Raw genomic sequence first — 13,936 nt, forward strand, 5'->3', positions numbered from 1 at the left:
GAAGGCACTTTAACACCCACCCCTCCATCTCCCCCTGCCCTCCACCATGTCCTGAGTGCAGGACAGACTGGGCGTCCCTGGGGCCCAGGTCTCTGCCTCCCTCCACCCTCTTACTTTTTGACGGCAAACACGGATAGCCCCACAGTGATGTTCTGAAGCTGGAACTGTTCATTCAGGATGTCAATGTTGAAGGTCCCCTCCCAGATGATGGGGGCCAGCCACGGAGTGAGGATGAGGACATCTTTCCTCCTGGACAGAGAAGGAGGGTGACCCTCAGAGTGTGGCCAGAGCCCGTACCAGCTCCTCCCCGGGCTCCTCTGCCCCTCCCACTGGCAGGCCTGGCAGTCTCAGGAAGCCAACCGGGGAAAATGTGACTTCAGGGGACCAGGCAGCAGCCATCACTGAATGCCAGGCCCTGCTGTGGGGCCTGAGACTTGCTGGGGAGGGTGGGGATAGCCACGCCCCCACCCACCCAAGCACCTTAGGGAACCCATGCCTCGGGAAGGAATGCAAGTCAGAAACAGGAAAGAAGGTCTGGACCTCGAGTTCAATCCCCGATACAAAAAAGAAAAAAAAGAAAAAGAAGAGGTTAGAAAGTGAAGCATGAATCCAGGAGGACTTTGAGGGTTTGCTTCAGGCATGGGAGCCAAGCCACATCCCCAGCTAAAGGAAACTGCCTGGACATCCTACTACAGGCCCGTGTGCTGCTCGCAGCCTCAGATTCACTCACGTGGGCGTCAGTGCCATCGGCTGGGGATACGCCAACCTGCAAAGCCAAACACAGGTGTGCACAGGGGTCACTGAAAACACTGGTCCCGCGGGGCTGGGGAGTGTGAGGAGTGCACTTCTCAGCCATGTGGGCTGGCCCGTCTCACCCGCCTGGGGCTTCTGGTCATTAAGCACAGAGAGGAACCAAGAATCGAAGCAACCACAGGGCTCGTGGACACACACTGAGGGCCATGAGGCCCCAATGACTCCTTTACCTCACAGTGGGCGGAAGGGGCTAAGCCTTGGATACAGAGCAGCCCCCTGGGCCGCAGCCTGGCCTGCGGCAGGTCTAGTGGCATGCAGGGCCCAAGCCTCCTGTCTCAGTTTGTGGGAGACAAGCCTCAGTGGGGCGTCCATGTCCATGGCAGGCCAGAGTCACTGCAAGCCCCCAGGGCAAGAGCCTGCATAGCCATCATCTCTCCTGATGGCTTCTGGGAACAGGGAGTTGGCTGGGGAAGGGCGGGGAGTTGCAGTGTTGGCTATAACAGGGATGAGCCCTGAAGACATATGGGAGGCCATTAAGCCAGTCACCAAAGGGCAAAGCCTGCGGTGCATTGGCTCACGCCTGGGATCACAGCTGCTCACGACGCTGAGATCTGAGGATTGAGGTTCAAAGCCAACCTGGGCAGGAAAGTCCACGAGACTCTCATCTCCAAGGAACCACCAGAAAACCAGAAGTGGCTCTGTGGCTCAAGTGGTGGAGCGCTAGCCTTGCCCTGAAGAGCTCAGGGACAGCGCTCAGGCCCAGAGTTCAAGGCCCACGACTGACGCCCCCCCCCCAAAAAAAAAATCATGGAAATGAACTCCAGGAAGTGGAAACAAGAGGGTTTTTTTTTCTTTTCTGCTGTTTTTGTTTTCTTTCTGTCTTGTTTGTCCATTTGTCTGTCTCTGAGAGGGCAAGGGGGGAGCACAGACATGGAGGGACAAAGGGTGAACAAAGGCAGCAGTGGTGCTCACTAGATGGCATGTTGAAAGTGAACTATGCAGTTGTGGGCAGAGACAGGAGGAGAGTAGGGGAGACCCTGAGGGAAGGGCTGACATTGCCCATTGAGAAACATACTCACTACCCGACTTATGTAACTGTGACCCCTCTGTACATCACCTTTATAATAACATGTTTTGTTTTTCTGTCGGCCATGGGGCTTGAACTCTGGGCCTGTGCACTGTCCCTGAGCTCTTCAGCTCACGGCTAGTGCTCTACTGCTTGATCCACGGTGCCACTTCCGGTTTGGGGTGGCTAACTGGAAATAGGAGTCTCACAGATTTTCTGCCTGGGTTGGCTTTGAACCTCGGCCCTCAGATCTCAGCCTCCCGAGTAGCTGGGATGACAGGTGTGAACCCTAACGACAATTACCAATGTTAAGAAAAAAATTAATTTAAAAAAGTCAGGTGAACATAGCTGGCCCCAAAGAGGCCTGTGCTCTGTGAGCCAAGTCCTGTGTGCTGGGCCCCGTGAGCTGAGCCCCGTGAGCTGAGCCCCATGAGCTGAGCAACGTGAGAGGAGCCCCCTGAGCTGGGCCCCGTGAGCTGAGCCCGGTGAGCTGAGCCCTGTGAGCTGTGCCCAGTGAGCTGAGCAACGTGAGCTGAGCCCCGTGCGCTGAGCCCCGTGAGCTGAGCCCCGTGAGCTGAGCCCCGTGCGCTGAGCCCCGTGCACTGAGCCACATGAGCTGAGCCCCGTGCACTGAGCCACGTGAGCTGAGCCCGGTGAGCTGAGCCCTGTGAGCTGTGCCCAGTGAGCTGAGCCACGTGAGCTGAGCCCTGTGAGCTGAGCCACGTGAGCTGAGCCCCGTGCACTGAGCCACGTGAGCTGAGCCCATGAGCTGAGCCCCGTGAGCTGAGCCCTGTGAGCTGCCCTGTGATTCACTGACTCTAGGTGGAGGCAGTGAAGCCCCAGTGTCCGGATCAGGCATGGGCAGGGCTCCCTCATCCCCTCCCCCCCCGGCACAGGTCCGCCCCCCACGCATGTCCGCCAGTCCCCAGGCACCACAGAGGACACCGTACCTGGACAAGGAGCCCTGCCGCTGCTCCAGCTCCTCCGCATCCACACTACAGGAGGACACAGGGTCAGAGGGAGGCCAGCCCTGGCACAACGTTAGTGGCAATTCCAGATGAGGCCGAAGCCAGACATGCAGACCACCCTTCAGGGCAACTGAGGTGGCAGGGGATGCCCGATGGGATGCATGAGGCAGGCCCCTCGTCCATCCCTCACCCCACTCACCTGGTCACAGCTCCCAGGCCTCTCTGCACCTGGCTGCTGGGGCTGAAGAACCCATAGCTACAAGAGGAAGTGAGCACAGACGGCTGCTCAGGTGCTGCCCCACCCTCCACCCGTGCCCTGAGCTCAAAACACTGCCCGGCTAGGAAACGCCTCAAAGGACCCGGACCCCACTGATGCCCAAGCTGGCAGTGACTCTGCTGCGGTCCCAGGGCCTTCAGCATCTGGGAATGAAGGGCAAGGCCCAGGCCGGACTTCCTCCCCTTCCCCAGGCCAACAGCCCAGAGACCCTCGGTGACATGGAAGGAAAAGGGGAGTCCCTGTAAGGGCTCAGGGGACAGGCCATGCTGGACACGCCACCTAGCCAGAACTGGGGGTGGCAGTGCCTTCATCCTGCTGGGGGCTATGGATGTGGAGAACAGCTAAGGGCCCCCCCACCCCTGACTCCAGACCATCACTCCCAAGCCCAGCTTCTTACCTGAAGAAGACCAGAGTGAGAATCACCAGGAAAAGGACCCCAGAGGGAAGCAAGTAGGTCTTCAACCATCCTGAAACACAGGAGTGGACATTGCAGTTCCCCCCTCACCCTCCCTCACGTTCTCACCCCACTCAGAGCCCTCACAGTTCCTGTGTCTCACAATGCCGGGTAGATCCAAACCCAGCGCCAGCTTGCCTCCACAGCTCCTCATCTGCTCAGGGTCCTTGTGCCCCAATTCCACTCCACCACCCCCTGCCCACAGGGGACAGCAAGGCCACGACCGGCCCCCATGGAGGGAGGGCAGGCCCGGCTCCCTCCATGACAGATGGGCACTGAGGACACTTGTCATTTTCTTCCTGTGACTTCTCATCATGGGCAGTGCTGGGGCCACACTCAGGACCCTGTGCACGCTGGCCCAGCACTGGTCACTCATCTGTGAACGTCGTGTGTGTTCATGGCTAAGAGTTCAAATAGCAGGGTTGGAGGCATGGCTCAGTGGGTAGAGTGCTACCGAAAGAGTGAACGCGTCAGGTACCGAGTTCAAGTTCCAGTCTCAGGCCAAAGGAAAGGAAGAAAGAGTTCAAATACCCCTAAATGGCCTTCTCTGCAAGGCTTACTAAACACACACACACAGACACACACACACACACACACACACACACACACACACACACACACACACACCCCGACACCTGTTCTTCCAGTACTTTCCCTCAAATCAGTCCTTTTCAACTATCTGTACTACTGGTCTACCTTTACCTTCCTGTTTCCAATGCCCAGGGCAAGAAACAAATGACTCCTAATCGCTTCTGGAACCAAAGGCAGAGGGGCGGGAACACCTGGCAAGTACTAAGGTCTGCACTCAGGCCGCAGTCCTGCTCCACTGGCCGGCTTGGCAAGCACTCTATCGCTTGGGCCACACCCCAGCCCTTATCTTCGCTGGTTATTTAGGAGATGGCGTCTCAGGGACTGTTCTGTGGGGAGCTTCAAACCGTGATCCTCCAGACCTCAGCCTCCCGAGCAGCTAGGACCACAGGTGGGAGCCACGGGCCTGGCTGCCGCACCCCTTGAGTGTATTCTCCCCTTATGTAGTCGGTGAAAACCTAAGTGGAAATAACTTGCTTTTACTTTTGAAGTAACTTCCATGTCATCAACGTTTTAAACTAAGCTTTCTAAAATGTACTGTTGTTTAGAGGTGACACACAGCAGGGTCACATTTCCACGTGTGCTGTGTCCTCTGTTCCCACACTCTCCCCAGTCCCAGAGGTGACACACAGCAGGGTCACATTTCCACACGTGCCGTGTCCTCTGTTCCCGCTTGCCGGGCTCGTGTCGCCTCCCCTGGCACGGGGGTGTCAGGCTCTACTCTAATCGCTCCCTTTCTCACCCTCTCCCCTGGTCACCCGACCCGCAGGTAAGGCCAGAGTGGAGTGGGGAGCTCAGGAAAGACCTCAGCTGCACGCAGCCATACGTGATCCCTTTTCCTCCCTCCTTACCTACGAAGGAAGCCAGGTGCAGACGGATCTCGGAGACGCTTCAAGAGCAAATCTGATTTAATAAGGGAGGGGCTAACAGTTGATATAGTAGGGGTGACGAGAAAAGGGGTGATAGACCAGGAGCTGGCGATAGGCTGGCGAGCTTGGCATAAGACCCCCTCATGAGCTAACGTCACCTGCATAGCACCACCCCATGGGTAAAGCCCGCAAAAATGCTGAGCACATGGGCTGGTGAGAAAGTTGGGGGGCTGGTAGTGAAGCCAGTTCTTCTGGTTTCGGACCCAGAGAATTGTGGCCTGCTTCCGCATTCCCCCAGGGCTGGGGGAAGGGCGGCGTCTTGGGAGCGCTCTCCTCTGCCCTTCCCCCTCAAGGCCAAAGCTGAACCCCAACACCCGCTCTCTCTCCCCAGTCCCAGAGGTGACACACAGCAGGGGCACATTTCCACGTGTGCCGTATCCTCTGTTCCCGCTCTCTCCCCAGTCCCAGAGGTGACACACAGCAGGGGTCCATTTCCACGTGTGCCGTATCCTCTGTTCCCGCTCTCTCCCCAGTCCCAGAGGTGACACACAGCAGGGGTCCATTTCCACGTGTGCCGTGTCCTCTGTTCCCGCTCTCTCCCCAGTCCCAGAGGTGACACACAGCAGGGTTGCATTTCCACGCATGCCGTGTCATGTGGTCCCACACTCTCCCCAGTGCCAGAGGTGACACACAGCAGGGTTGCATTTCCACGCGTGCAGTGTCTCCCCAGTCCCACCCTCCACCCACCAGGTGCACAGCTCACTTTCATCAATGTCCAGTGTACTCCACTACTGCACTTTTCACCCTTTTTCCTCTGATTCTGTTCCCCCCCACACACAGATATGCACATGAATATACTGTATATAAGGTAAAGAATACAGATTCAACAGCAAAAGAAAAAAACAAATTAGGAAAAATGTCTTTTGTTTCCATATGTTTGGAGTTCATTTATATATATATATATATATATGTATATATATATGTATAGTTATATATAAATTTTATATATATATATCATTTTTTCCTTTTTGCCAGTCCTGGGGCTTGAACTCAGTGCTTGGCACTGACCCTGAGCCTCTCTGTGCACAATGCTAGTGTTATACCACTTGAGACACAGCACCACTTCTGGCTTTTTCTGTATATGTGTGTAAGTGGTACTCCAGAATCGAACCCAGGGCTTCATACATGCTAGGCAAGCACTCTATCACAAAGCCACATTCCCAGCCCAGTGTATACGTATTATATATATGAAGAGGCGCTTGAGCAATGCACCTTTGTGATTCTCTAAGACTATCCTCTTTTGGTCTCACTGTATGTGAGTATCTAGAATCCTCTGTGGTTTGTCATATCCCAGTGTGCTTTAGATCTAACTTATGCATATCAGAAAGAACATGTGCAGTTTACCTCTCTGATCTTGGCTTACCTCACTTAACGTGATTTGTTCTAGTCCCATCCATTTCCTTGCAAATTACTTGATTTTATTCTTTCTAATGGCTGTGTAGAATTCCATTGCATATAGGTACCATATTTTTTGGATCCAGGCATCCGTAGTGGGCATCTGGGTTGTTTCCATATCTTGGCTGTTGTGAATAGTGCGGCAATGAACATGGATGTGCAGGTGTCCTTGTCGTATCCTGGTTCGTGATGCTCAGAGTTGATGACCAGGAGTGGTATGGCTGGGTCATATGGAAGGTCTACGTTTAGTTTTCTGAGGAACCTCCAGACTGCTGTCCAGAGTGTGTTCTAGTTTACATTCCCACCAGCAGCGCAGTAGGGGTCCTTTCCCCCTACATCCCCACTAACATTTCTTGTTCCAATTCGGGATGTTGGTCACTCCACTGGGGTGAGATGGAATCTCAGGGTGGTTTCGATTTGCATTTGCTTTGTGGCCAGGGATGGTGAGCATTTCCTCATGTTTCTTTGCCATTCTTACCTCTTCTTCTGAGAAGTCTCTCCTTAGCTCCCTGCCCACTTAGTAAATGGTTTATTAGGTTTGGGAGGGGTTGTTTCTTGAGCTCCTTGTACATATTGGATGTTAGGCTTTGGTCTGATGTATTGTGGCAAAGATCTTTTCCCAGTTGGTTGGCTGTCTTTCTAGTTTAGTAGCTATAGCCTTAGCTGTGCAGAAACTTGTTATTTTAATGTAGTACTTCCTGTGGAGTCCCTCTCCTGTCTGTTGTGCCTCTGGGACTCTGTTCAGGAAGTTCCCTCTTGGAGTGGTTTCAGTTTGGGGTCAGATGTTGAGGTCTCTGATCCACTTGGAGTTGATGCTGGTACATGGTAACAAGCTGAGATCCACTTTTAGTTTTCTGCATGCGACTGCTCAGTTTTCCTCACACCAATTATTGAAGAGGCTATATTTTTCCACTGTGTGTCTTTGGCACCTCTGTCAAATATCAGTTGACTGTAAGTGTGTGGTTTTATTTCTGGGTCTTCCAATCTATTTCATTGGACTTCAGCTCTATTTTTGTGCCAATGCCAAGCTGTTTTTGTTATTATGGCTCTGTAGTACAGCTTGAAATCTGGTATTATAATACCACCCACATTGCTTTTTTTTGCCCAATTGCTTTGGCTATTCTAGGTCTTTTATTGTTCCATGTGAACTTTGGGACTGTTTTCTCTGTTTCTGTAAAGAATGTCATTGGGATTTTGTGTATCATTTTTGGCACTATGGCCATTTACACAAGATTGATTCTCCCTATCCATGAACATGAATGGTCTTCCCATTTCCTGGTGTCCTCTTTGATTTCCTTCTTTGGAGTCTTATAGTTTCTTCTATGAACAACTTTTACATCTTTTGCCAGGTTAATTTCTAGGTAATTTTAGGCTACCACAAATAGGGTTTTTTTCTTGATTTCCCTAAAACTAAGTTCTTTCGAGGTATCATTTATACCAATAAGGTGTGCCCACTGTAGGCATACTGTCATGAGCTCTGAGCCGGGAACCACCAGCTCAAAAAAGACACAGAGTGGGGGTTGGGAATGTGGCTTAGTGATAGAGTGATTGCCTGGCGTGCACAAAGCCTTGGGTTTGATTCCTCACCACCACATATATAGAAAAAGCCAGAAATGGCCCTGTGGCTCAAGAGGTAGAGTGCTGGCCTTGAGCAAAAAAGAAACCAAGGACAGTGCTCAGGCCCCGAGTTCAAGCCCCAGAACCGGCAACAAAAACAAAACAAATTAACAAAAAGAGTCTCATGGACTTTCCTGCCTGTCCTAGCTTTGAACCATGATTCTCAGATCTCAGCCTCCTCTGTCACTAGGATTATAGGCGTGAGCCACCAGTACCCAACTATTGAGCATTTTTATTACCCCCCATGTCCAAATGGAATCATCACAGATCTTCCAGATCAGGCTGCATTTACACAGCACAGTCTTTAAGGCTCAGCCAGAGTCACACATATATCAATTACACATTCTTTGTGTGTGTACGCGTGCACGTGTGTGTTTGTCCTGAGCACTGCCCCCGAGTTTTTGTGCTCAAGGCTAGTTCTCTACCACTTTGACCCACAGCACAATTTCTGACATTTTGGTACTTTATTCAAGATAGTCTCATGGACTTTCCTGCCAGGGCTGACTTTGAACCAAAATCCTCAGATAGCCTCCTGAGTAGCCAGTGGCACCTGGCAAAAGTTTGAATTTTTATAAGATTTGTCTTTTTATGATCTAATGGGTCTTTGTCTCATCTAATAAATGTCTACCTCTCCAAGTTCATGAATATTTCCTCTGGAAACTTTAAAATGTTTTGTATGGCATAAAGGACTAAGAATGTTTTAATACCCAACAATTGATGGCCAAAAATGTTACTAGAGACAAATGAAAATATTTTACAACAATGTAAATATCTACACACCTAACAACTTAAACACAAAAGACAGGAAGCAAAATGGCATGAACTGGATAGCTGACTTACTCATCAGCAGTAGGCAGAGATGGCCATGTCCTCCCGCCCCATGCTCTGTAACAGAGTCGGCAAGAAACAAGCACACACAGAAAATGCTCCATTCCATAAAGCCAGCCAGCCCTGCTAGCCACAGCACATTCTACCCTACTAACCTTCTCACCGGTAACAGGGGACCTCAGACAGGCAGGATCTCCTAAGCAAGCCTTTGATAATTCAAAATTATTGATACCATACTAAGTCCGTTCTTTAACTTCAAGAGAATGAGATCACCAACCACAACAAAACAATTGGGGGCATTTCACAAATACATGGAAATTCTAAAACACATTTCAAAATAGCCAATGGGTCAAACAAGAAAACCCAAAAACATTCTAAGCAGAATGAAAATGAAAATACAATGTGTTGAAATGTGTGGGAGGAAATTAATGTTGTATTTGAAGAGAAATGCCTAGATTATAAAAGGAAAATCTCAAAACAATACCTAAGCTTTCACCTTAAGTATAAAAACAAAAATAGGGAGAGAGGGGAGGGAAGATGGTGCCGTCACAATAGGGAGGCACCCCAACTCGCTCCAACTGAATAGTAAGCTGGGAACTCCAACACCTAACGCCCCATGAAGAGACCAGCAAACCCAACAGCCAGAACAGAGAAACACAGGAAATGAAAAAGAACAAAGAAAGAAAGGCTTGCACGAAGCTGGAAAATCTCTAGGGTACCCTCCCCCCCACCCCTCCCCCCACCCCTCCTCCCCCACCCGCCCACTGACCCCAGCCCAAACAGGGCCAGGCTGGAAAAGCGGCCCTGGAGCAGGTAAATGGTTCCGCAGACCGTCAACGACCAGAGAAGCAACAGCCGAAATGTCCTGCCACAAGTTCAGAGTCCGGACAGCAGGAGCTCCATGAGCCCCAGACTGAGCACAGACAAGACCGAGACAGAAGGTGGCGTGGGACCGGAGGCGCGGGACTGAACGGCCCAGACCAGACAACAACAGCAGGGGAACCAGGCAGCGCAGACAGGGAGAGCTGGATGGGGAGAGCCAGGACTGCCACCGCCAAATGATCAATCGCCACACTCCAGCCTGGAAAAACCCACAGCAGCAGAAGTGGCACTGTGGCTCAAGTGGCAGAGTGCTAGCTTTGAGCAAAAAGAAGCCAGGGACAGTGCTCAGGCCCTGAGTTCAAGCCCCAGGACTGGCAAAACACACACACACACACACACACACACACACACACACACACACACAATCCAGGACCAGTAAGTTCCCCATTGCCCCCCCCCCAAGCAACGGGAGAGCAGCTCTAGCAGAGACCCAAAACCTCATGTAGAGCTCATCACAAGGGGACAAAGAAGCTAGAGCTCCCTCCCTACCCAGAGGGAACAAAAGAGCCCCATATTTGGTGGCTCGAGGGCCCTACAGCTTCTGGGAGGACACAGGAGCTAGCAGCGGGTAGAGCAGCACCCAACAAGGTGACCAGGAGACACCTTAGGCCAGCGTCCCCCAAAGCCTAAGCTGGGGAGCCTGAATATGTCCACACCAGCCCTTCCCCCCCCCCCAGCAGGGACCTGGGGACTGGCAGGCATTGGAACACCACCTGAGGCGCCCTGGTCCATGTGGACTTTTTGAACAACAGTCACAGGCTTTCTGGTGTGCAATACCAGCTCAGCAGAGACACCTGGGCCCGAACACATGCCACCACCCCCCACAGCGGAGATGCAGAGAGTCTGTGGGCACCAACCCACGCCCAGACACTTGAACTTGCTGGGGTCCATGCATACTGCCCCCCACAGTAGATTCACGAGAGGGCACAAGCACCCTCCAACAATCTGGGGCAGTGCACCCCCAAAAGAAGCACAAGAGTGCACACATGCATGCCCCACAGAGGGCCAACATATGTCATCGTGCTAGCCCTGTAGCAGGAGGATCTCGCGCTCAAATCCCTGCAGGAGCACACAAGTGGGCAAGCTGCCCCTCAGCAGCAACACCCGCTCTGATAGGCATACTCCACACAGGTGGGTGGGCCCCCCCAGCGGTAACAACTGCTCTGACAGGAACACTCCACACAAGTGGGTGAGCCGCCCCTCAGCGGCAATTCTCAATCTGAGAGGCGAGCTCTCTTGACCCACAGCAACTAGCAGGGAATCAAAGAAGAAAAAAGTCTCCACGCCACACTGAATCAGCGACCCACGAACCCCCAACAGGGATCCACAAGGGTCAGCACAACACAGCGGCAGAGCACAGTCCTGCAGAGAAAGAAACAGAACCTACCCACCCCTAGTGCAGTGTGGGTGACCACCTCAGCAACAGCCGAGATGGTCACACTCACCCATAGGACAGTAAGGTTCAACAGCCAAACTCAAACCCAGAGCCAGGACATAAACAAGTCCCACTGTCGGACCAGAGGGAACAGCACAAAACCAAGCCAAGGTCGCCACCTACAGGTGCAGATCTCCAGACGCATAAATCACAAAGAAGTATTACAAATTTCACGAAAGGTCAAGCCAACTCGCCAGCTCCAAAAAGTAGTACAACCGAGGAGGAGATGGAGAATACAAAAACAACTGAGACTAAGATAGAAGAAATGATCGAAAGCATCAGGACTAAATTCAGAAAACAGTTCCAGGAGATTAGAATGGAAGTCTCAAAGGACCTTCAGGAAGACAAGAAAGAAATAGAAGCAAAAATGAATACAGTCTACTCCTCCGTTAAAGAAGACCTTAACATTGTGAGAAACAAAATGCATGAAAAAATAGATTCAAGGGGTTGGGAATATGGCCTAGTGGCAAGAGTGCTTGCCTTGGATACATGAAGCGGTGCTGTGGCTCAAGCTGGCAAAGTGCTAGCCTTGAGCAAAAAAAGCCAGGAACAGTGCTCAGGCCCTGAATTCAAGCCCCAGGACTAGCAAAAAAAAAAAAATAGATTCAAAACACAATTCATTAAAAGAAGAAATTACCACAATGAGAGCTGATCTGGCAACCATACACATCTCACTCTCTTCATTGCAAACCACACTCGAAGCCACATCACAAAGAGTTGATCATATTGAATCTCGAATCTCTCTTTTGGACGACGATGCAGCTGATAAGGACCAGATTACCACACTCCAAGAAACTGTCAAACTCCAGGGTAGAATAATCCAGGAGATAGTGGACAGGGAGAAGATGTATAATCTACGTATAATTGGAATAGATGAAGGAGAGGAGTACCAGAGCAGAGGTATACAACACATATTCAATAGAGTTATTGCAGAAAACTTCCCCAATCTCACAAGGGATAACCTCACCCAAATAACTGAAGCTTATAGGACACCTGGCAGACCAGACCCTAGAAAATCCTCACCTAGGCACATAATTATCAAGACCTCAGAACTCAAGAATAAAGAGCAAATTTTGAATGCAGCCAAAATGAAGAAAAAACTATATTACAATGGAAAAATGATGAGAATCACGGCAGACCTCTCCACACAAACCTAAAATGCACGAAGAGCGTGGAAGAACACAATCCAAGCTCTCCAGGCCAACAACTGCCAACCCAGAATTAAATACCCAGCAAAATGAGAATTCACCTTCGAGGGAAAAACCAGATCTTTCCATAGCAGAGGATCTAAAGGATTATGTGAATTAAAAAACAAACAAACAGCCTTACAGCAAATTGTAAAAGGGTTACCCCACCCAACAGAAAACGTACAGGACACACAGACAGAAACAGAAAGAAACTACAATAGCCAGAACCCAACAGGAAGAGCAGCTCAATAAAGACAAGAAAAAAGGGAGAGGAAACACAGCCTAAAAGGGAAATGGAAGGGAAAAAAACAACACACTTATCCATGATCTCTTTGAATGTAAATGGTATAAACTCTCCGATAAAGAGGAGCAGACTGGCAGAGTGGATCCGTAAACAAAAAGTTGCTATCTGTTGTCTTCAAGAGACCCATCTTACAGCAAGGGACAAAAACAGGCTTCGAATGAAAGGATGGAGTAAGATCTTCCAAGCAAACGCACCTACCAAAACGGCAGGGGTAGCCAACCTGATTTCAGACAAGCTGGACTCCTCATTAAAATCAGCTCAAAAAGATAAAGAAGGGCACTAGATTTTAATACAAGGAAAAATCCAGAAACAAGACATCACGGTGATGAATTTACACTCACCGAGCAAAAGAGGCCCTACATATGTCAAGCAAATCCTCACAGAACTACAGAACAAGATAGACGCAAACACAATCATAGTGGGAGACTTTAATACCCCACTCTCTCCAAGAGACAGATCCAACACCCAGAGGATTAGCAAGAGAGCCAAAGACCTAAGTAACACCATATCCCAAATGGATCTGACAGATCTGTACAGAGTTTTTAACCCTACAGAGACCCAATACACATTCTTCTCAGCAGCCCATGGAACATACTCCAAAATAGATCATGTCATAGTCCACACAAAGAACATCAGCAAATACAAGAGTATTGACGTCATCCCATGTATTATATCTGATCACAGTGGAATCAAGGTAACCCTCAATAACAAAGGATACCACAGAGGCTATACAAATACTTGGAGGCTAAACCCCTCACTGTTATCTAACACTTGGGTCACAGAGAAAATTAAGGATGAAATTAATGAATTCATAAGCCACAACGACAATGAAAATACATCACAAAGAAAACTATGGGATACAGCTAAGGCAGTGCTGAGGGGCAAGATCATTGCCCTCAGCACTCACATTAAAAGAATGGAATCAGGGCTGGGGATATAGCCTAGTGGCAAGAGTGCCTGCCTCGGATACACGAGGCCCTAGGTTCGATTCCCCAGCACCACATATACAGAAAACGGCCAGAAGCGGCGCTGTGGCTCAAGTGGCAGAGTGCTAGCCTTGAGCGGGAAGAAGCCAGGGACAGTGCTCAGGCCCTGAGTCCAAGGCCCAGGACTGGCCAAAAAAAAAAAAAAAAGAATGGAATCAGAGTAGGTGAATAACCTCACGATGAAACTAAAACAACTGGAGAAAAAAGAAATGATCGAATCTAAAAAGACTAGAGGAGAGAGATCACAAAGATTAAAGAAGAGATAAA

General features: G+C 50.4%; 1 protein-coding gene across 1 annotated transcript in view; it reads right to left on the minus strand.

The window, feature by feature from the left end:
• The window catches only part of LOC125353251 (histo-blood group ABO system transferase 2-like), a 39,732-nt gene that overhangs the window by 2,746 nt on the left and 23,050 nt on the right, over positions 1-13,936 (minus strand). Inside the window, exons 2-6 of the mRNA XM_048348794.1 lie at positions 3,462-3,531; positions 2,987-3,043; positions 2,770-2,814; positions 731-766; positions 115-249 (exon numbers count right to left, since the gene is read on the minus strand). Of these exons, the coding sequence (XP_048204751.1) occupies positions 115-249; positions 731-766; positions 2,770-2,814; positions 2,987-3,043; positions 3,462-3,531 (343 nt within the window). The remainder of the gene's footprint in view (positions 1-114; positions 250-730; positions 767-2,769; positions 2,815-2,986; positions 3,044-3,461; positions 3,532-13,936) is intronic.

Source organism: Perognathus longimembris, chromosome 1, assembly GCF_023159225.1.
Source record: "Perognathus longimembris pacificus isolate PPM17 chromosome 1, ASM2315922v1, whole genome shotgun sequence".
NCBI lineage: Eukaryota > Metazoa > Chordata > Mammalia > Rodentia > Heteromyidae > Perognathus > Perognathus longimembris.